The 24,333-nt window shown below is 37.5% G+C and overlaps 1 protein-coding gene across 2 annotated transcripts in view; it reads right to left on the bottom strand.

Moving 5' to 3' along the window:
• The window catches only part of LOC129731909 (relaxin receptor 2-like), a 182,245-nt gene that overhangs the window by 99,969 nt on the left and 57,943 nt on the right, over positions 1-24,333 (bottom strand). For both annotated transcript variants that reach the window (XM_055692280.1, XM_055692281.1), the window contains 3 exons: positions 15,362-15,616; positions 15,047-15,133; positions 14,667-14,778 (listed from right to left, as the gene is read on the bottom strand). In XM_055692280.1, the coding sequence (XP_055548255.1) occupies positions 14,667-14,778; positions 15,047-15,133; positions 15,362-15,616 (454 nt within the window). The remainder of the gene's footprint in view (positions 1-14,666; positions 14,779-15,046; positions 15,134-15,361; positions 15,617-24,333) is intronic.

The raw sequence follows: 24,333 nt of genomic DNA, 5'->3' as shown, positions 1-24,333 counted from the left end.
TCCAAAAACCATTTTTACAATTCGGCAAAAAAATGTTGGTCTCTAAAACCAAATGATATAAATTGATTTGAATTTCACTATCGCGCTGAAGTGCCGAAGAATTAAAGAAGCAAATATAAAAACTGAGAATGAGCATGAACATAATTAGAGAAGCAAAATAAAGCCTGAGCCATAAACTTGCAAGAATTTCTACAGCAAACGACGTAAATAGTAGAAACGTGAAAATTCTCATCAAAGTTCTGGAAATAATTAAAAATCAATCGCTATACAGAGTAGAGCAGAGTAGAGCTGCGACAACTACGCAGTAGTTTGACGCTGAGTGCCAGAGAGTGAAGGATGGAAACAGCAAAGTGAAGGGAGATGTCGAGCTGATAGAAGCGCTGAAAAGAAACTTTATCGCCGGAAAATACGTCTCTATTAAGAGCGTGTTCTTGTGGAGGCGAAGGGCTGCTTCTGCAGGCACGATGCGAGGAGCTTCAACAAAAAGATTAACGAAACCAGAAACCGAAACGCGTCAGCCCTTGCCATGTGCAACGACAGGGAAGGGAACCTGATTACCGATAAATCAGAGGTGAACACGCGTTGGAAACAACACTCTAGTATACTGTTGAACGTTGATGAAGACAGAGGCGTCGAAGTGTGCACATGGATATTTAGAATGATGGACAAGCTATAGACCCACCATCCATGGACGAGGTAAAGAAAAATTGGAGAGCTCTGAAGAACTGCAATGTCCAAGGACCACTCACTGGTCCTGGTTCCTCAAAGTCAGTGAGTGATTTATTGTTCTTTTTTAAAGAGCTGGTGGATTTATTCTGCATAGCAAAGCAGACAGCCGATAGTAGCTGGCTGCTGGGAGCAGTGCTGATTAAAGCCATTTTCCCCAGAAAAATTCTTCGAAAATTACAGCCAATCATTTTCAATTGTCACTTCCAATGATCGCAGCACTCTTTCAGATACACTAGATTTTCGTCCTAGTTACGTGCTGTTATACTCAGATGAAATAGATCGCGCGTCGTTCACGGTTACGGAATAAAATTTGACGACAAATCCAACCAAATGATCTTCACTTCAAAGCGAAAAAGAAAAACAAACAGTCCACTCAACCAAAATGAACCTCATCGAAACACTTTTTCACTGACACTGACCGATGCCTTGACAATCTTCGTTAACTGATAAACTGATTTTGTTGTCTTGCTTCCATCGCATGAAATATAATGAGTTGTTTTGACAGTTCACTTCCATGCAAAAAACGGGAAGGGAGAACTCTGAAAGGATTGTAAAAAAATAACGTTTATGAATGCTTTTTTTCACTTTCACTCATTGAGCGATGGAAACGAAACGATTATGATCCGATTGTCGTTTTGTCTCAAAGTGTACAGATTGCGATGTGTTCAAGTAATGAATAAACTTGAATCCTCTCAGTACGTAACAAAATGTTGATGCATTGCTCACTCGAAAATAATCAATACATAACTAGACTATATACAGCTCTTAGAAGAGAATGATCCGCGCAGCTCGTTGTGTTTTTTTCTCCGTACGTGGCTCGTCGCACGAGGAAAAACGATAGCAAAAGAGAATAATAAACTTGACTTGTCCCCTTCGCATCACAGTGACGCAGTAGCAATGATGTGGTATGGTGACGGCGGGAGGGAGAGTTATTTTCGGCTATCGGACTACTTGGGCAACGATTGTTTTCAGCAGGTTTGCTACACCAATTAATGAAAAACTGCTGGAGTAGTCTGAAACATAATAGGATATTTTTTTTGTTTTATTCATTTTAAATAGAAGGCTGCTCAAGCAGGTAATACAAAAACGAATAGGTACTAAACTTTGCTATTATTCAATTGATCGAATTACGATAAGCTTGCGGTTATGTCGAAGAATTTATCTGCCTCTTTTTTTGTTATGGTTTGGTGAATGGAACATTTTCCTCATATTGATTTGAGAGGTAGTGCTAAGAGGGAAGAGAGAAGAGGTGGCTACCTGATAAAATAAATTTAAAAAAAAACACAAGGTTGGCATAATTTGCATGATTGATCGTGGGTCGTTGATGCGAAATAAACGCAATAGTCATCTTCGCGTGCTAATTAGTAGACATTTAAATGCTTGAACCTATCTCCTGAAACCAATTTCTTTTTAGTCGTATTGAACTAAGATTTTAAGTAAACATAACAATAATTCTTTTCTAGCAATAATAAGTTTCAGGGTACGTGTGATATTTTATTTTTTTCATCGTTTCCTTTTGGTTTGACTCTTTTTTACAAAGAATCACCGAATGGCGAAAGGACATTCCCTCTTATAAATCAGAATTCTTATATTGAATCCTGTTTGCCAAAAGGGTGTGCTAAATTAACTATGTTCATGCGCTAGAAGTTTTGATATAATAGCGGCAATTCATCTTCTAGCTCTCGAATAATTCGTTCGTTTTATTGTTCCACCTAATCACGCAACCACACGCTGCGAAATCACTTCAAAGACTTTTCTGCTCTCCGTGATATCCGACGTTGAATCGGCCAGCATGACCAAAAATTGTTCGGGCTAATGGCACAATTCCCCTGCTGAAAAGCACTACCACAATGATTATTCAATAAGTTCCAGTACTATATACACTAACCGCGTAAATTTCAGAGTCCGCTTAAAAAAACCGCGTTAATTCCGGAATCCGCGTAAAAAAAGCCGCGTGAAAAAAAGGCGCGAAAAAAAATCCGCGTAAAAAACGCCCTCAGTGTAGTTTAAAATACACCTCTGTTTTTATTTTGGAAATACTCGAATTGTAATTAAGAATAGAGAATAATTCTCAATTTCTGAATGATAAGTGAGTGCTTGGTACAAGTAAGTACAGTATAGGTCCGATTGTTTAAGTGTTTTACTCATCTCGATTTTCTGTAATTTTAAAATCGAACCCATACTGCATTTACTTTTACATATACCATTTTTGAATGAAAAAGATGTGCTGCTTTTCCAATGACCTTGCTTCGGATAAATTGGTGTTGTTAAATGTTGTTCGTTCATGATAAGTCAAGCATTATTGATTACCATAGTGTCAGTATCATAGTCGACCAATAACCGAACCATAAGATCAAAATTGCACAGAAAAACTTCGAAATCCGAAGTAAAAAGTAGACTTCAAATTCGTTTTCCTCCAAATGATAATTATATCACTCGATTTGACTTAACACCGATGAAATGGATTCCTCATTTTGGATTCCTCATTTTAAAAAAACGAAAATTAATTTTGTTTGTTTTGATGAACAATGAACAAATAACAATTTTATTAAAAAAAGGTGTGTGCCTTTGTATGTGTGTGCCTGTGCGTGTGTGTGTGCCTGTGTGTGTGTGTGTGTGCGTACGCGTGTATGTGTGTGCGTTAGTATGTATGTGTGTATCGATGTGTGTGTATGTGTGCGTATCGATGTGTGTGTGTGTATGTATGTGTGAGCTTGGGAGTATTGAAAAGCTCATTTTTTAAAAATCCATTTTATTTTATACGAAAGATTACCTAAACATTGAGAACTATCCGATCATAGAGATATTGATTAAATATAGAAACAAAATAAAAAATTTTTAATTTCAAATATGCCTTATCTAGAGCTAATATGTCGTAAAAGGACATCTATAAAATACGTTACGCTTGATGAAAAGGAAAAAAAAATAAAATGAAATTAAGATAAATCGAAAATTTTGAAAATACAGGTCGGACTCGATTATCCGGAATTTGATGATCCGGAATTTTAGACTCGATTATCCGGAATTTTATTTTTTTGGTGTCCGTTTTCAATTTTCATTCCGAAATTTTGCCTTTACCATCCCTTCTGGCATATTTGTTACCATTTAAGTCACTTTGCAAAAAGGCAGGCAATTAAGAATAAGAAGCCAGGATTATCGTGCTGCCCTATATCTACTATATAATCTACTAAATAAAAATGGAATTCCGTAACGCTTGATCTTATTGATATTATTCCCTCCGTTTCTGTGGTGTACAGTAATCATCATCATTTGAAATCGTTCTAAATCAGAAAAATAAGCGGTGACATAAAGGTTTTTTAACCGGAAAATGTTCGCTGATGTTCAGGAAAGACATTTGGTGAAAAATAATTAGTATCTGATTACTACAATTTGAGATATTATTCACAGAACTACGTAAAACATGCAAAATTATGACTTTTCAAGCTGAATTTGCCTCTAAATCAAAATTCAAAGCGATGACATGTGATTCTTTTTTCATTAAAATGTTTGTTACGTTCAGGAAAGACATTCGAGGAAAAATAATTAGCATCTGATTACTAAAACTTGAGATATTATTCACAAAACTACGTAAAACATGCAAAATTGTGACTTTTTATACTGAATTTACCTCTAAATCAAAATTCGAAGCGATGACATGAGATTTTTTTTTCATTAAAATGTTTGTCAATGTTCAAGAAAGACATTTGAGGAAGAATAATCAATAGCTGATTACTAAAACTTGAGATATTATTCACAAAACTACGAGAAAAAAGCAAAATTATGACTTTCTAAGCTGAATTTGCGTCTAAATCAAAATTCAAAGCAATGACATGTGATTCTTTATTCATTAAAATGTTTGTAATGTTAAGGAAAGACATTCGAGGAAAAATAATCAATAGCTAATTACTAAAACTTGAAATATTATTCACAAAACTACGTAAGATATGCAAAATTATGACTTTTATGACTTTAACATTTCCAAATATTTTTTTTTTGCAGAGATATCCATGTTATGAATCAGTGCGAGTCGAGCATAAAAAAACATTTCTGATGTATTCGTAGATTTTTACTTTTTACCTTTACTTTTTTACCTTTACCCACACTAGATCTTGGAACATTTAGCTGGAGGAAAGGTCCCATTTCATTGGTTTGAACATAGATTAAGAGGCGACTTAAGCATTGAAAGTCATTTTTTATTTTGTATATAGTTTTGTGGATTGAAGCACAATTGTTAGTTATCAGAAAACCTTCACTTCTTCTCAGAAGTGTTCCTTGGACACCAACAAACATTTTCGTTTTGAAAAGAATCACAAGCATCTCTTTAGATTTCATTATAGAGGAGAAATAAGCATGAATGGTCAAGCTCAATTCTTCTCACTTACTCTAGTTTCCTAAAAGAGGTTTTACTGTAAACGATTGTCAAATAGCCCGAATATCACCCAGTATAGGTATATTCGAAACTGGGATGACTCCACACAACATTTTCCAAAACGGCGGCTTCCGGCTTCACAAAAATAACCTAAAGTTGTATTTGACCAACCATTTCAATAATTCCGAAAGTGGAACTCCATATGTCGTTTGGAAATCCGATATGGCGACTTCCAGTTTATGTGTGTTTTGTTCTCAAAATATTGAAGTATAAGATGTGAACGTATAAGATGTGAAATATTTTTTAAATAAGTTGTGCTAAAGCAGTAAAGAATTATTAAAAATGATTCTTAAATTTAAAACCTTTGATCCCGAGCATCGCCGGGAGCTTTCAACTAGTTTCAAATAAGGCCGCAGACGCGCGTATGCTATTGCATTGATTTGTGTGTGTGACATATAATTCTGTCACCACTGTCCCATTCTGGTACCATTAGTCTATTGACCGCAGGGATACAAAATATGCAGATTTGTCTTTCAAACGCAGATTTTTAGAGTCGGTGTGCAGATTTTTATTGATTCGCAGACAATTATATTTTTTCCAGAGTCTCTGCAGATTTTTGTCAGAGTTTCTTTATGTTTACGCAGACTTTCTCAATATCTGTAAAAATTTTTGCAGACTTTTGCCTGCGCGAACGCATTTTTTCAAATCACAGGCAAATTTTTTACAGACTGTAAGCAGATTTTGTCGGTTTTTCTAATAGTTGCTTAAATTTTTCAAAAACACCTGGCATCTCTGATTTTCCGTATTAATGATCAAGAAAAAATGGTAGCTTTTCATAGACCTGTTTCAAGTAGCAGGCAGAGTACCGATACAGCTGGTATCGATGCTCCGCGATATCAACCTGCATCGATACAATCAGGGAGAAATTATCGATACTCAAGTATCGATACTTCTGCAATCTTTGGCCAATGCATTTCGATTATCCGGAAAACTTGATTATCCGGAATGAAAAAAATTCTGATGTTCCGGATAATCGAGTCCGACCTGTATTTAAAAAAATTTCATAATAAAAAAAATACCCAAATAAAATAACACATACTGAAAATACAAAAAAAAATTAAAACAAATTTAAAAAAATTAAAAAATAAAAGAATAATTAAAATTTTTAAAAGTTTGAGAAATTAAATAAAAACAAGTTGGCAAATCAATAATAAACCCTAATCAAAATTTTTCTTTAGATCTGACTGCAATTACACCAGGAAAAACCTCGAGATATATATTTCTGTAAGAAATGTAATTTTGACTTTTAGGGGGATGAGTCAAACATGAAAGTCTTCTTATTTATTCGAAAACAACAAATCATTTATATAGAATAAAAAAAAATATTTTTCTTTCTCTGATTTGATTATGGGTCAGAATTCGTGAAACGGATCACTAAAAATCACGATGTCTAATTTTTTCAAGTAAGTATTAAAAACTTCGAGTTTCACTAGTCATTAGTCGTTGCGGCACCAACTTTGAAGGCCCATATCTTTAGATCAAAATATAACACCCCCGCGAAATTTTCAGAGAAGTTTCAAAATTTCGTCAAAAATACTTGTGATTTTTTTCAGATTTTTCAGTGCCCCAGAACATAGATTTTCAACATATTGTTTTGAATAGTTACTATTGAAAAACTATTTTTTCTCCAAAAAAAATATTTTCGTAAACTACAAATTAGGATGCATCTGCTGTAAAAATTTCATCAAATTCGATGCATTATTTTTAAGCTATGTCTATTTAAAAACAATTTTGACCTAAATTTTAAATGACAATAACAACTTAAAAACTTATTCAAATTCAACAAAAATTACAAAATCAACTTCCCGAGTGAAATACTTATTTGAAAAAATTAGACATCGCGATTTTTAGTGATTCGTTTCACGAATTCTGACCCTGTATATATAAAATACGATTATATTTAGTAAAATAAAATCGTAGACTATATATAATCAAGTCCGACCTATATTCTCCCAAAAAAGCATTTTTAAATAGCTTCTCAAAAATGAGTCGTGTTCCAAAAATTAGCCAATAGCACAAAATGGCATCTTTCGCCCATAGAAACGTCTATGCATAGTTTCAGCCAAGCCAAAATAACATTTTGAAAAAAAAAATTAAATGGTACATATTTTATAGAAATGCTCATCGTGTTAGATTTAAAAAAACAATTCGGTTGTTTCTTAGAAGAATATATTTCAAAATGTTTGTTTCCAAACTGGGCTCATCCGGTTGCCCAACGTGTTTAATTCTTTTGCGGCGCAAAAGTTTTTCTACTTCGTCATCTGGAAGCCGTTTTCCAAAATTCAAAATATTAAATTCTACGGGATGCTGCTTCCGGAGATGTCGATGGCAGTTCGAAATAATAATAGTTTTTGGCCAGTAAGTGCAATTCTTCCCCTTCCGGGACCGGACTACAGCGACCCACCGCTTCATCTTTTTGATAGAGAAGAAGCTCGGGTAAACACGGATTCGATTGAAAGAATCCCAGATTTAGTTAAAGATTTGCCAACGTTTACCGGCGAGTCAAGAGAGTTGAATAGTTGGATTGACGATGTTCAAAGCATCATCAATCTCTATGAGACTAATCATCAAAGCCCCATAGAGGCTCAAAATAAATACCACATGGTCTGTAAGACCATAAGAAGAAAAATTAGAGGCGAGGCAAACGATGCCTTAGTAGCCTCAAACGTGAACATAAATTGGAAACTTATTAAGAAAACTTTAACAACTTATTATGGAGAGAAGAGAGATTTGGAAACGCTCGACTACCAGTTGTCGCATACGACACAGAAAGATAAAACCCTCGAGCAGTTTTACGATGAAGTTAATAGATTGCTCTCCCTAATTGCGAATCATATAGGAACCGATGAAAGATTCAGTCATCCAGAAGCATCAAAGGCGTTGATCGAGTCATACAATAGGAAAGCTATTGACTCTTTCACTAGAGGCCTCGATGGGGAGCTGAGCAAATTCATCAGAAACTATCAACCAACGTCATTAGCTGCCGCGTACAGCTACTGCATTAAGGATCAAAACGCAGAGTTCAGATCCACAATGATTAGACCTAGCTTGTTAGCTCCGCAGGTTCCAAGTAACATGATACCATTCTTGCCCCCTAGACTTCCTCCCATACTTCCAGCACTAACAAGACCACCTAACAATTTGAATTCATGTAGACCAAACCCATAATATTACCAACGACCAATTCCACAACCACAATATCATCCAAGACCAATGCCACCTCCACCATACTTTAATCAACCCTTTCAACCTCAACCATTCAGGCAAATTAATCAACAGCAAAAACCCCCAATAACACCTAACAACCCATTTAAACACACACCAGAACCGATGGAAGTAGATACTTCCATCCGAACAAATAACGTCAACTATGATAACAGACCACAAAGGTCAGACCCCCAGAGGACCCCCACTGAAAAGACAGAGAATGTTTAACTTTTACACAAACAGGTACGAAAAACCTGAGCCTGAAGACATAATTAATGAACGCTCAGATTATGCCCCATCAGAAGATGAAGAATATTACCCCGAATCATCACAAACTTTTGAAAGGTACATCAGAATGATGGAAGCCCAACGAGGTGAGGAACCTGAAGAGGAGGAGGCTGAGCTTAATTTTTAGGATGAATTCCACGTTGCCTTATTTTCTTTATTATGGCAACGCGAGTACACCTCTGAGAATCTTAGTGGACACAGGATCGAACAAAAATTATGTTCATCCAAAGTATGCACGAGTCTCCCACAACACAGAGAAACCTTTTAACGTTTCTTCAGTTGGAAGAGACATGAAAATCGACAAATTTTCAAAAGCTAAATTTTTCCGACCATACTCAGACATAGACGTAAAGTTTTATCATCTTGCAGAATTAAAATCCTTCGACGCAATTATAGGGAACGATACGCTCAAAGAGCTAGAAGCCGTAATTGACACCGCAAAGGAAAAACTAATAATAAAAAATCGACACACCATTAACCTACTACAGCACAAATTCGAGGAGGTAAACCAGATCGAGATTCGAGATGAACACCTCCCAGAATATCAAAAATCTGAACTTAAAAAACTTCTCAAAGTCTTTAAAAATTTATTCCAACCACCTGATGAAAAATTGCCTTTCACAACAAGAATTAATGCAGAAATTCGCACCACCGACGAAAATACAGTATATAGCAAAACATACCCATACCCACAAGCCTTGAAAGCAGAAGTTAATAAACAAATAGAAAAATTGCTAAATGATGGCATCAATAAACCTTCAAAATCCCCATATAATTCCCCTGTATGGATCGTTCCAAAGAAGATGGACGCCTCCAACGAAAAGAAGTATAGGATGGTAATAGACTACCGGAAACTAAATTCAAAAACGATCGGTGACAGGTATCCCATTCCTGATACCTCAACGGTCTTGGCAAACTTGGGAAACAATAAATATTTTACAACATTGGATCCAGCATCTGGCTTTCATCAGATCCCAATGACAAAGAAAGACGTCGAAAAAACCGCTTTCTCTGTAAATAACGGCAAATATGAGTTTGTACGATTGCCGTTCGGACTGAAAAACGCACCCTCAATTTTCCAAAGGGTTATGGACGACGTCCCACGAGAACATATTGGCAAAATCTGCCATGTCTATATAGATGACATCATCGTTTTCGGAAAACCTTTGAAGAACACTTAGACAATTTAAAAAATGTTTTCGAAACCCTACAAAAGGCCAACTTCAAAATCCAGCCAGACAAATCAGAATTCTTGAAAACCGAAGTGGAGTTCCTAGGATTTGTTATTTCTGTAAACGGCCTGAAACCCAACATGAAAAAGGTGGAATGTATACAAAAATACCCCGAGCCAAAAAATCTTAACGATTTGAGAGCCTTTTAAGGACTCTCTGACTATTACAGGCGTTTTGTGAGAGACTACGCAAAAATTGCGAAGCCCTTGACAAAACTTTTAAGAGGGGAAGATGGCCATCGCCAAATTCCTAAAATCAAGCGAAAAGTTTTCCAATTACTTTTGACACAGAGGCTAAACAATCTTTCCAAATATTGAAGGAAATATTGTCCTCGAACGATGTATTGGCATATCCAAATTTTAAGGAACCTTTTATCTTGACCACCGATGCGTCAGATAAAGCACTGGGAGCTGTGCTATCTCAGAAATTCCATGATGGAGAGCGACCGATCACCTTTATATCTAGAACGCTTTCCAGAACGGAAGAAAATTATGCTACAAACGAAAAGGAAATGCTTGCTGTCGTTTGGGCACTACACACACTCAGAATTTTCATATACGGAGCTAAATTAAAAATTCACACTGACCATCTCCCACTAACATTTACCCTATCACCCAAAAATAACAACGCCAAGCTAAAGCGATGGAAAGCTTTCCTAGAAGAGCATGACTGTGAAATGCACTATAAACCTGGAAAATCCAACGTAGTAGCAAACGCCCTATCCCGCATCCAAATAAATTCACTAACCCCAACACAGCACTCGGCCGAAGATGATGACAGTTCCTATATACCCTCAACAGACGCCCCGATAAATGTCTTCCGCAATCAAATTATTTTCGTCATAGGAAGAAACTCTAGCTTTGAACAGAACCGACCGTTTGAAAACTATCAGAGGCATATTTTTACAGAACCCCATTTCACAAATGACTACCTACCACAAAAATTGAAAGAATACCTAATCCCTGGAATTCTTAACGGCATTTTAACCGACGAACCTACTATGGGTCGAATTCAAGAAATTTACAAAGAAAACTTCAACCCCAAAATTGTCAAAGCTCGATTTTCCCAAAAAAAGGGTGGAAGACATAGAAGAGGCAGAACGACAACTTGAAGAAATTAAAAACACGCACAATTTCGCTCACCGTAACGCCAAAAAAAATTCACTTCAGCTCTTGAAAACATATTACTTCCCTAGAATGAACAAATTGATTCAAAATTACGTCAATACTTGTGAGATTTGCAAAACTGAGAAATACGAACGTAAACCGCAACAATACATACCAGTAAAAACACCAATGCCAAAATACCCTGGTGATATTATTCATATCGACATATTTGTTTACAATGCAAACTTTTTGTTCATTTCTTCCTTAGATAAATTTTCCAAATTTCTAAAAATAAGACCGGTAAAATCAAAGTCGATACAAGACGTAGGGGACGTTCTGGTACAGCTTCTTTATGACTGGGACGTACCGTCGCAGATTGCTATTGATAATGAAGGTTCATTTGTCTCAAATGTAATAGAACAACGCATCAAAAATCTAGGAATTCAAATTTTTAAAACACCAGTCCACAGATCAGAAACAAACGGACAAGTCGAAAGATGCCATTCAACAATTAGAGAAATAGCAAGGTGTATAAAAGCACTCAATCCAGATATTACAGTTAATAACCTCATTCAGGAGGCTACACACAAGTATAACAGTTCCATACGCTGCTTTACCAAACAAACACCTAAGGCTATTTACATAGGAGAAAACACAGATAACTTAACATTTGAGGAATTCGCTAAACAAAAAGAGGAAAACAACCAAAAAATACTACAATTGTTTGAAAATAAGGAAAATAAAATAACACCAAATAATTATAAAACATTTCTACCAAATACATACGCATATGAAAAAAAAAGCTCTAATAACAAAAGAAAAAGTAGATATAATATAATAAAGATTGAGGAAAATCATGACACGTACGTCATCGATTCTAATAATAGGAAAATTCATAAAGTAAACCTTAGGCGAGACACTATAGAACAAAAATCATAATACCACTCCTTTCTTTTCACAGACTCGCCTTCTGCGTGTCAATCGCATACGCCAACATCCACATACACGACCTCACGAATAATCCACTAGCAATCATACCTTTAGGCAAAGCTAAATTCAAAACAGGATATGTAAGAATAGTACATCTAATAGATCTGGTGCAGATAGGTAATACGATAGCTAATGTCAATGAAAAAATTCAGGCAAACCCTTCAACCGATCCTTTATACGAACTAATGCAAATCAAAAATTATAAATTGTACGAAACCTTTTTTAAATTAAAACCCTTTGTAACAAGACACAAGAGATGGGATACAATAGGAACAGTATGGAAATGGGTAGCAGGCAGTCCAGACGCTGACGACCTACGCATCATCAATATGACGCACAACTCCCTCATCACACAAAACAACAAACAAGTCATGATAAATCAAGCTATCAGCAAAAGAATACAAGAGGTCACAGATATCACCAATCAAGTGCTTACACTAGAGAAAGAAAGAGCAAAAAACCATTCTCTCGAAATCAATCATCTTATGATCCTATCCAATCTAGACTCACTTCAAGACCAGAAGCGATCTTGATGGCAAAACATGGAATCCCAAGCAGCAAGTTACTATCCATGCGAGACTTCAACACAATCGCCACATTCTTAAACAGGTACGATATTTTCGTGTCATCGTTTGAAGAATTACTCTCACAATCTACAGCACAAGTAACGTTAAACAATACTCATATAGTATACATTCTACAAGTACCACAGTTTTCAAAAGACGTCTATGAATACGATTATGTAGACTCTATTATTAAGAACAACAGACGAATTTTGTTGTCACGAAATTACCTCATGCGCAACCTTACGCATGTTTACGAATCAAAACAACCATGCGAGGACCAAAGCAACTACTACCTGTGCGAAACCACCTCTCTAACATTACCCAATAACTGCATAGACCGGCTCATACGAGGACAACATTCCAATTGCACCTTCGAAAAAGTCTACTCAAGAGCCTTAGTCAAACAAATTAACGACGCCTCTATTCTAATCAATGACGCACACGTAGAAATTTCATCTAATTGCAGCAACTCAAATAAGCAGCTGAATGGCTCATTTCTAATCCAATTCGAAGACTGCGACATACAAATCAACGGAGAACTGTTCTCTAATTTCGAAGCTATTATACCTGGACGACCGTATCACCCCACAACTGGCTTATTGGTAACCGAAACAGACACACTAGATTCACCTCCCGCAGCTTATCTACGAAATCTAACACTGGAGCACCGAGAGAAACTTGAAATATTAAAACTAGAAAATAATTCACTAACATGGAAACTCAACATATTCGGATCATTCGGAGGATTAACGATAATTTCAATCATCTCTGTGATAGGGATATATTTCTATCTTTCCAGAAAGACAATAATCAACACAAAAATTAGTATACCAAGCACCGAGAACAAAGACATTGCACTTACAACAATAGACACTTCTACCACCAAAAAGGATGATCTCATCATCACGGACCAAGAGATAGCAACCACAGATTTATCAGAAGAACGAAAGAAGGAAATCGAATCTTTCATCAATATGTCATCACGTTTTCGAACCGTTCAACTTTGAGGACAAAGTTACTTAAGAGGGGAAGAGTTAAGCAGAACACGTCACCAATATCCGGCAAGCCACCTATCTCATCAGGACCACCATCATCGTCGCCAAATCAGCATAAAGCAGAATTCCCAGAATGAAAATAATCTATTTCTCACCAGTAGTGTTTAGTCTGCACCAGCACTATCTTTTGATTATACAAAGCATAAACAGGAAGCATAAACAAACACTCGCTGCGGGGCTATATATAAGAGTATTAAAAGAATTGTAGTTTAGTCTTAAGTCTTAAGTGAATAAGATAGACGAGCAGAAGCTCAAAAAATATATTTTTTTGCCTTATTTTGTGGCAGAAGAATTAACTCATCTTGTGTTTGAGGGGAAAATCGAAAAATCATTTCATGCTTAGGAAATCTTCCTAGAAGCTTCCATAACATTGATGGAGCATTTGGTAATGCAATTCTATCATACTTGCTGTGAACATTGGTTATAGAGAACTTTTTTCAAAGCCCGACCGAGAAAGACTTTGAAACTTATTTTTTGCAGAAGACGTAATTATCCTTAGAGAAAAAATACCTGCTTGTAATCGAATAAAATTCGTTTAAGGTAACCGTTTGAGTCGCGAAGCAAAAAACAAAGTTCAACAATCTTAATATTACTATTTCCTGTATAACCCAGCAAAAAAGATTATTTGAGATCAATTTTATTAAACTTCATAAACAATCTGTTTCGATGTAAATAAATGCTTGATTGTACCTTCCGTCTTCAACGTTATGCATGATCATGATAAGGCGGCAAAAAATGCTGCATCAAAATGTTACTTCCCCGCAAAGTTGGAATGTGACGCGATGTAAACGAACTACGAAAAGCACGATGAAATTGAGTGAAGACTTGTATCAGTACATCTTCCTTGTACACAGCTCTGCTTGTGAACACTTTTAACTGATAACAGAAAATTTTTGTTCCTCGAGCTCGGAGCTAGGTGTATACACAAAAGTAATTCATCAAGACACTAGCTAACATTTCCTGCTACGAATTCAACATGACTTTATTCATTTATTTTTTTTTTCAAATTGCATCAAGAGAATCAATTTTTTAAAAACAACTAATTATTCGAGAAAGCTACTTACAACAGCGTTACGTTCTCCATCGGCAGCGATGTTGGCAGGGTGGTAAGACCATTGTAATCACACAAAACCTCCGTTGCTCGGCATTTGCAGGAATTATTAAAGTCATTCCAAGCTGTCAAGAAAACAAACGAAAACGATGTAAACATTACAACCAATTTTCAACAGCGAAGCGTAAACGTCGCCAACGGCAAACAAAAAGTGAGAAAACAGAGAATAGCAACAGAGTCAGCCAGCCGTGAAGCGAAATAAGAAAGACACACTTCTCTGCCAACTCTGGTTAGCTTTGATAATCAATACGGATTGCCGCTTACCGGTGTGATTTGTAACATCCCTCGTTTCTAATAGGTACATTTAGCAAACAAAAAATGAATTCCACTTACCACAGGAAGCGAACGGCAGATGGTCGTTCAGAGCGGCCGGTCGCTTGCGAAAAAAATGATCCCAGAAGGACGAGTCGACTTCGTCATCTGTGAAAGACAGATTGGAAAAAATTGGAACATTATGGCTATCGTCTGGACGTAAATGTGTGACAAACCATTGATTAGAAATCAATAAAAGAAGCAGTAAACGCTACCAAAACTAGTTTTAAATCTGACACAATAACTGCAACCAATCGGATAACCACAATGATAACGTCAACTATTGGGTCTTTTCAATGACCCCGGAACGTGTCTTCGTTCCGACCGTAAGCTCACCACAATCGCGCTCATCGGATCCATCGTCGCAATCGGCAAATCCGTCACAGTTTCTTCTTTGTTCTATGCAGTGCACCGTACTGTTGCATCGGAAGAATCCATCCTCGCAGCGATAGTGCACTTGCTGCAGTTTTTCCTCCCTCAACACCACTATCGTGGCGGCATTCACTCCATCCTCCCCGGCAGTACTACCACTACCGGCACCGCTTGTATGATGATCCGTTTCCGGCAAGACCAACGCGTGCAGTGAATGTGCTGAAAGTTGGGAAACAGAGAAGCGAAAATTCACATCAGATTCAAGGCACGAGAGCTGGATTTTAAATTCAATTGACGCCCTCCCTACATGGCGGTAGACATTACACCGAGATCGTAATGAAGTCCGCTTCAAGTAGAACTGCGAATTATGGTTGCATTCAGTGACAGCTTATCGGCAAATCAATCCGCTGTTTGCCCGCTTCAAATCAGAAGTCATTGTTGATTGACCATTAAGTTGAAATTCAATATAAAATTCTGATTTTTTAAACTAAAGATGTAGTACACAGAAAGTAGATATGAAACCAAATTTTAATATAAATTCTTTGGAATATATTTGACTACGAATTTAAGGCACATCCCAATGCCGCAAAATTGATGGCTAAGCAGAACCAAACGACCCTAACGGACTAACGGATGCATTCATCCATCTAGAGTCCATCCAGCCGGGAACTATTCAAATTTGATGACACGCCAAAGCGTGGTGCACCCGAACGCAATCACAATTAACTATGCCAAGAGCTTCAAGATTCCCTCGAATCCCACTGAGTTCGCCATTCGGAGGTGATGTGGGTGGCCGATAATAAACAAACGGTTTATCTCATACTTTAAAACGTCGTTAAACTGATCGGGAAAGGCTGCGCACTGTTTGTGAGCACTCGCAGAGTGAATGAAATTGCTCCGGTTTGTGGACGAAACGGTGAAGTAAATATTTGCACGCTGGAATATTGGCCGTACTAGCGAGAACAAACACTGTCCGACCGGGTTTGTGTTCCTCCGTGCTCGGGTGTATTTATATATGGATTAGTGTAAATTATCGAGCACACTGTCGGGGTACTGCAGCAGAACAAACTGTTTTCTGATGAAGTTATGAAGCTTTTGTTGAAAGTAAACAGCTGGCGGAAGTTGCTCTCAATAACCCCGATGGGGGTTAATCGACGGAATAATTATAGTTTCAAAAGTCGAGGTGGGAGTGTCTATTACGTTAAGCTTTGAAATTGTTCAATACTAATTTGTTCAAACTAACCATTCCCTGATAGAAATTTTTTGGATATTGTTGATAGTCACTCATATATCAGCCCATAAAACTAGAGGCCAATCCAACTTGTTTGTGTATCTGAAGCAGGGAAGCATGAGAAAACACTCCCGAAACCATATATATTCATAAGTTCAACGTCGATAAGGGATGATGGGAAAAGTATTATTTATTATCACATTAACTTGTGATACGTGACTAGACGTCCATCTTTTAAATATCAGTTCGCTTATCAATCATGTTACACAAACTGTTGACTGAGGAAAAAAGATTCCTTTCAAAAAAGGATGGAACTTTAGTTTTTCCGCAGCAAGCAAAAGTACTGGTTTCTCTCCGAAAACAACACAATTGATAGAACTGCTAGTTTTTATGGTGAATGTCGTATAAAATAAAATGGTGTCGGCAAATTGCGATACATATGTTTTGGTGAATCATTTTAAAATTTATTAGGCATCTAAAACTTTCTATTGAAGAGTTCCATTTTTGACCGTCATAATATCAATACTTTGAGCGCATTGAAGCACCCCAATCATATCTGATTGAGCTGAAATTTAAAAAAGGTCATTTTCGGGCCAATAAACAAAATGTGCATGGTCGGTTTTTGAAATTCGTCATGACCACTTTTGCGGCCACCCTAGTGGTATCACAAAAAAGTTATGTGGAGCAGAGAGCTGGTCACTCATACAAGATGATAGTGCACCTGAAACCGGTTTCTTTTTACGTGCAACTAAGCGGAAATGGCCCTGCTGGTGACGTAGATCAGCGGTTTGATTCAATAAGGTAGTTCCAATTAACAGAAAGTAGTTATTGAGGTATATTATAAATTACACAAGTATGCAAATATTCAGTTCAATATTAAATTTATATAAAAAAATTATCCCAGAAAAATTTAGATTTTGCCAAGGTTTTGTAACATATTTAACTTTTTAGTTGACTCTTTAGAAGCATAATTGACTCATTCGATATTTTTAGGATTAAAAATTTCGCATTCATGACACATTCACCCTTTTTCTCCCTATTTCGAACTCCATATTCTTTTTTATCTAATTTGATTTTTCGACAATTAAGTTCTTTCCTGACCATTTTTATGATTTTTTAACTTTTTTAACTCACTTGACCTTTTGAAACTCTTTCGAAAAATTTAATCTTTTTTTGCACTATCAACCTTTTCTGACGTTCGACCATTTTGGTCTGTTTTGATGTTGATGATCATTTTTTCCTTTTGGCATATTTTTTACCATTTATGTTTTAATTAACTTCTATTTATTTACATTATTGTGTACTTGAAATTTTTATTTCTATATTGATCTGCTCGATATTTTGACAGTTTTGCACTTTTTAATACATTTTTTTTGTTCACACAATATTTACTTGACACGCCCTTTTTAACATTTGTTTTCATAATTGGCTTGTTTAGCTACTCACGAATTTCTGATTCCTATCTATCAGTTAGAAGAATGTTATTTTCGGAGCAAAACGTGCTGTTTTTAAATTTTATATTATTGTTTTTCGATTTTTAAACGAAGAAAACATTTCTCTCTAAATCGCTACAATGACAGTTGATATATGGGCGAACTGTCATTGTAGCGATCTCGAGCAGAACTCGAGCAGTTTTTATTCGTGAGTTAAAATTGAATGACAACGATAGAAAATTTTTGAAAATCACGTATCGGTCAAGAAAAGGCAGCTCTTTCAGATGATATAAAAGCCTGGTATGGCTAAACAACCCAATTGTGATAAATTAACATCTTATAACATTTTTTTTGTCATTTTTGATCTTGCAACATTTTAGATATTAATTATTTTGATGTTCTGTAACATATTTGAACATTTTTATAGTTATAACCTGTTTTAATATTGTTGTCCTCTTTTGATATTTTTTTTATATTTCAGTTATTATTAACATTGTTGATTTTTTAAATATTGTTGAATATTTTTGTTCATTTTTTTTATTTTTATTACCGTAAAACGGGGTAACATTGATCTTTTTTTTCACTTTTTCGTGAGTATTTATATATTTTAAAACTGAAATTACAGGTTTCATATTTTTAAAACCAGTACTGGCATCCTTAGAACTTGAAAGGTCAGTTTTTTAAGCCCTTCGAAATTCGTAACATTGAATAGTTTCAATTTTGAAACTTTTTTGAACTAAAAATGTTAGATAATGCTTTGATAACATGTTTAGAGACGCTTCCCGGATTGACATCACGTTCACCTTGACTGCTCTTACTACGGAGGATAGTCATGTCCTTGCATCTAGCCGCGGTATGTACTGCGAGTCATTTTTATGCCATATGTAATTTTACCTTTCGATGATGAAAAACGTAAACGTTGGTCGCGAAATGTGCCAGAAGTATTTTGTAAGTCAGCAATCGATGTTCAATATTCGACTAGAATAAAGTGCTTTTTTGGAACTTACTGAGAGCAAGCAATATAACGGTCAAATTGATTTCAAAATGTGGGCTTCCAAACAATAAAACATTTCAACCAATGCAATATTGTTCGGACCTCGAACGACACAAGACTAAGATGTTACACTCAAATCTAGCAAAAGTAATCACGGAGCAGTTTTATTTCAACTATTCATGAGAAGATTAAAACTGATCAATGTTACCCCGCTGATCAATGATACCCCGTTTTACGGTATATCAGACAGACAGACAGACAGACAGACAGACAGACAGACAGACAGACAGACAGACAGACAGACAGACAGACAGACAGACAGACAGACAGACAGACAGACAGACAGACAGACAGACAGACAGACAGACAGACAGACAGACAGACAGACAGACAGACAGACAGACAGACAGACAGACAGACAGACAGACAGACAGACAGACAGACAGACAGACAGACAGACAGACAGACAGACAGACAGACAGACAGACAGACAGACAGACAGACAGACAGACAGACAGACAGACAGACAGACAGACAGACAGACAGACAGACAGACAGACAGACAGACAGACAGACAGACAGACAGACAGACAGACAGACAGACAGACAGACAGACAGACAGACAGACAGACAGACAGACAGACAGACAGACAGACAGACAGACAGACAGACAGACAGACAGACAGACAGACAGACAGACAGACAGACAGACAGACAGACAGACAGACAGACAGACAGACAGACAGACAGACAGACAGACAGACAGACAGACAGACAGACAGACAGACAGACAGACAGACAGACAGACAGACAGACAGACAGACAGACAGACAGACAGACAGACAGACAGACAGACAGACAGACAGACAGACAGACAGACAGACAGACAGACAGACAGACAGACAGACAGACAGACAGACAGACAGACAGACAGACAGACAGACAGACAGACAGACAGACAGACAGACAGACAGACAGACAGACAGACAGACAGACAGACAGACAGACAGACAGACAGACAGACAGACAGACAGACAGACAGACAGACAGACAGACAGACAGACAGACAGACAGACAGACAGACAGACAGACAGACAGACAGACAGACAGACAGACAGACAGACAGACAGACAGACAGACAGACAGACAGACAGACAGACAGACAGACAGACAGACAGACAGACAGACAGACAGACAGACAGACAGACAGACAGACAGACAGACAGACAGACAGACAGACAGACAGACAGACAGACAGACAGACAGACAGACAGACAGACAGACAGACAGACAGACAGACAGACAGACAGACAGACAGACAGACAGACAGACAGACAGACAGACAGACAGACAGACAGACAGACAGACAGACAGACAGACAGACAGACAGACAGACAGACAGACAGACAGACAGACAGACAGACAGACAGACAGACAGACAGACAGACAGACAGACAGACAGACAGACAGACAGACAGACAGACAGACAGACAGACAGACAGACAGACAGACAGACAGACAGACAGACAGACAGACAGACAGACAGACAGACAGACAGACAGACAGACAGACAGACAGACAGACAGACAGACAGACAGACAGACAGACAGACAGACAGACAGACAGACAGACAGACAGACAGACAGACAGACAGACAGACAGACAGACAGACAGACAGACAGACAGACAGACAGACAGACAGACAGACAGACAGACAGACAGACAGACAGACAGACAGACAGACAGAAAAAAATAAAGGGCCACCCACATTCCACGTGGACAGATCTTTAACGATTTTACCATTACACATGGTAAACATTTCCCGCCCAGATAAATCTTAAAATTTTGTCAGAACTATGAATATTACACAGACCATCCTCTCCTTCTCAAAACCAAACTTTCCACGGGGAATGTGGATGGGTTCTTTGTTGTATTTCTTTTTCTTTTCTTTCGTTAGAAGATGTGCTTTCGAGGCTACTTCTAGGCGCATTTTAGGGTAATTTAAAATAACTTTTCGTAAACTTGGTTCTAACTCCATTAAAGACGAGCAGTGTGTGCAGCTGGGGAAACAAAAAATAAGCGAACTGAAAATATGATACAGACTTGGTAAAACATACCGCGTACAGACGGGACTTGAAGCCGCAATCTCCCTGTCTCCGACATGGTGTTTTGACCAACATGGTGTTTGACTACTGAGACGGTGGTAACGCACAGCTGTTTACGACTGAAAGGAATGTCTCATCACGCACAGAAAAGATAGATGACGTTGATAACTCTTATAGACCTGCGTGATCACGACCGAAGCCAGTCTGAACAAAGCCTACAAGCGTGACATAACAACGGAAGGTGATCTGTTAAGCTAAATTTTCTCGAACTAAATTGACTTGAACTTGAATGTTGACTGGTAAAAAGTCGTTGTAGAAAAAGAAATTAGTTCGAAAAAAATCGTTTTAACTCTTTAAAGCAATTTTAACTAAGCTGTGACCTTAATTTGGAATCAATTTTGTCTTTGTTGCATGCAACTGAGGGAGCATTCTCAGTTAGAATTGAAATCAATTTCTACTTTGCCTTTTTCTTTTATTTAAAATCGTTTTTCAACAATTATGCTAAATTTGAATAACTTTCCTTATGGCGTTTTTCAATCATTAGTTTGATCCAAATTTTAGATCATTTTCTTTATTTTTGTTTTTTTTATTTTAATCTAGGAACGTTCGAGCTTGTAACGCATAAACGAGCTTGTACAGTTTATTCGGAATACCTAGTTTGCTCTCTCCGTTAAATTCAGGCTAATTTTCGAGATAGGTGTAGACGAATTTTCTTCTGGTTTTCCTGTTCCTAAGAACCATTTTTCAGTCCTTTTTTAACTTTTCTGTTAAATTAAAGCAAAGATGACTAGAACAAGATACCTGACTCTTGCAAAATTCATCGGACATGATTGTCGCTGCACGTGAGCAAAAGTCGAACTAATTTATACACTGTTAATATGATGTATACTTAACGTCAACTGACGACAAGGCCAAGACATGACTGCTGAAAGGTGGAACATTTTTTTCAGTATCCATGTGGACGACTTTACGGTACTGCCATCCGAAAAAAGATAATAATGTGTACGAATGTTTAGTTCTCAAACATGAAACTTTCCGGAAGAATCAAGAATTATTGGCGCATCATTTTAAATTAAACGTACCATCAGAACGTCCTGATAACCGCTATGGGCACGCTCTACAGCAAGTTTTCCACTTTTGCCGAGGTTAATAAAGCAAAAATCGGGTGCCCCGGTGAATCTGACTATATGCACAACGGTTCTGAAACCTGGTTTGCGACATATTAAACTTTAAGTTTTGGTAGAATGAGTCCTGAAAATAGATATAACCCCTCATTATAAATCCCCACTCTGACAGTCAATTTCACACTTTTCTTTCGTACTTTGAAGTGCACAAAATATGGCAATAGCATAAAGTGCAAAAAATGACAATATCATTAATCTGAATGTTATCTTAAGCGTCGAGCTGACCCAACTGCTACACTTTTTTCATATACAATCTTGAAAAACTCAACGATCGATGACGGACTATGCACGATAAATCGGTTTTGCTCATAGTGACAATTTTATGAGAATTTAAGTCATATGATGGCAGCACTAACCGTCGGAAATCGGTCGTGTTCGAAATGTATGAAAAATATGGAAGTTAGGTATCTTGTTCTAGTTGTCTTTGATTAAAGCCATTGTTGGCTTTTTCTAGCCTTTAGACCTTTTTACAACCTTCTTGAGCTGAATTTGACATTTATTCTTTTTTATCCTTTCAAGTCTTTCGTAGTAATTTCAGATGTTTCAAACTGCGTTTATGAGAGTTTTTATGCATTTTAAAACCTCCTGTCTCGCTTTTTGAACGTCCTATTCATTGTTTTATTGCTCACAACGCTAGTGTCAACATCGCAGCTGCTACGAAAAATAAAAAAACTGGAGAAAGCAAGTGTTTTTATAGAAAAAATTGCTTCGAGTTAGGTTTTGTTATCCGTCATTTTTTATCTACACAATTGTGTGGGCTCGGTCGAAAAGGGTTAAAAAAACTTGATATAGATTTTTGCAGCAGCAGCGTCATTGAAAAATGAAATAAACGACAGAGGTCCCAAATTGTTGCCTTGAGGTACATCCGATTTATTGGTGAAAGGAGGCGAAAATTGTGATCCCGGTTTTACTCGCATAACTCTATCGCACGAATATGAGCCTAGCCATTTTACGAACTGTCGCGAAGCACCCATACGCAAGATTTTGTCCAACAGTACTCGATGATTAGTACGGTCGAAAGCAGCTTTCAGATCCGTATATATCACGTCCACCTGTGCTTTACATTCCAGTTCATTAATACAACTAGAGGTAAAGTCCAGAAGATTCGTAGTCACCGAGCGGCTAGTCATGAAACCATGCTCCCAAAATGACGACTTTTCATGGGTTTACCTTTACACGCACTGACAAAACTACCCATGCAGCATCAATCATAGTAACCCATCATTCAACAGAAAAAAATTACTTGAACTCTAACCGTAATGGTGAAAACAGTGAAGCTACTCCGTTGAGAAGTTTGCGCGATCAAAGAACCCGCCGCATCGAAAACGGACATCGTACGGAAAAGGGACACCGGTTATGCTTGTTCCGGTATCTACAACATCTTGGCACTGTTGGACTATAATCAAAGCATCGAAAGAAAAACCGGTTCCGTACGGTCGACGACCCTGAGCGACAAGAAACACCAAAGAATACTGAAGAGGAAGACCGAGGGAAAAGTGGCTACATCGCTGCGTACGCTTGAACGGTAGGTCGGTGCAACCGGCCAAACAGTGGATAAGTACCTGGCGAACATAGACATCAGAAAGCGGCAGTCTCGTCCATTGGTCTCGGAGCTGCAAGCAATGACGCAATGTAAAAAATATGGTCGAGCGCTAAATAAAATGGTCGAGTCGATTTCTCCGGCAAATCGCGACGTGATGGTAGTGGTTGACGCCAAGACCTATCTCACCCTGGATGGCAACGACTTCGCCCACGTAGGAAGTGAGCTCTGAGTTGAAATTCATTTCATACAGCAAGTTCCCAAAGAAGGTGCTGTTGTTGCTGATAATCAGCGAGAAGTTCCGTATTGGACGTGAACGTGGAAGTTTATAGTACGAAGTGCCTGCCGGAAGTTGCGTCGTACATTAAAAAATACCATAGAGGCGAAAACGCGGTGCTTCGGCCGGATCTGGAGTCGGCCTACTACTCAATGCAACCGTTGGAGGAGAT

Source organism: Wyeomyia smithii, chromosome 3, assembly GCF_029784165.1.
Source record: "Wyeomyia smithii strain HCP4-BCI-WySm-NY-G18 chromosome 3, ASM2978416v1, whole genome shotgun sequence".
NCBI lineage: Eukaryota > Metazoa > Arthropoda > Insecta > Diptera > Culicidae > Wyeomyia > Wyeomyia smithii.
The sequence above is the reverse complement of the archived record's forward strand: the minus strand, read 5'-3'. Positions and strand labels throughout refer to the sequence as shown.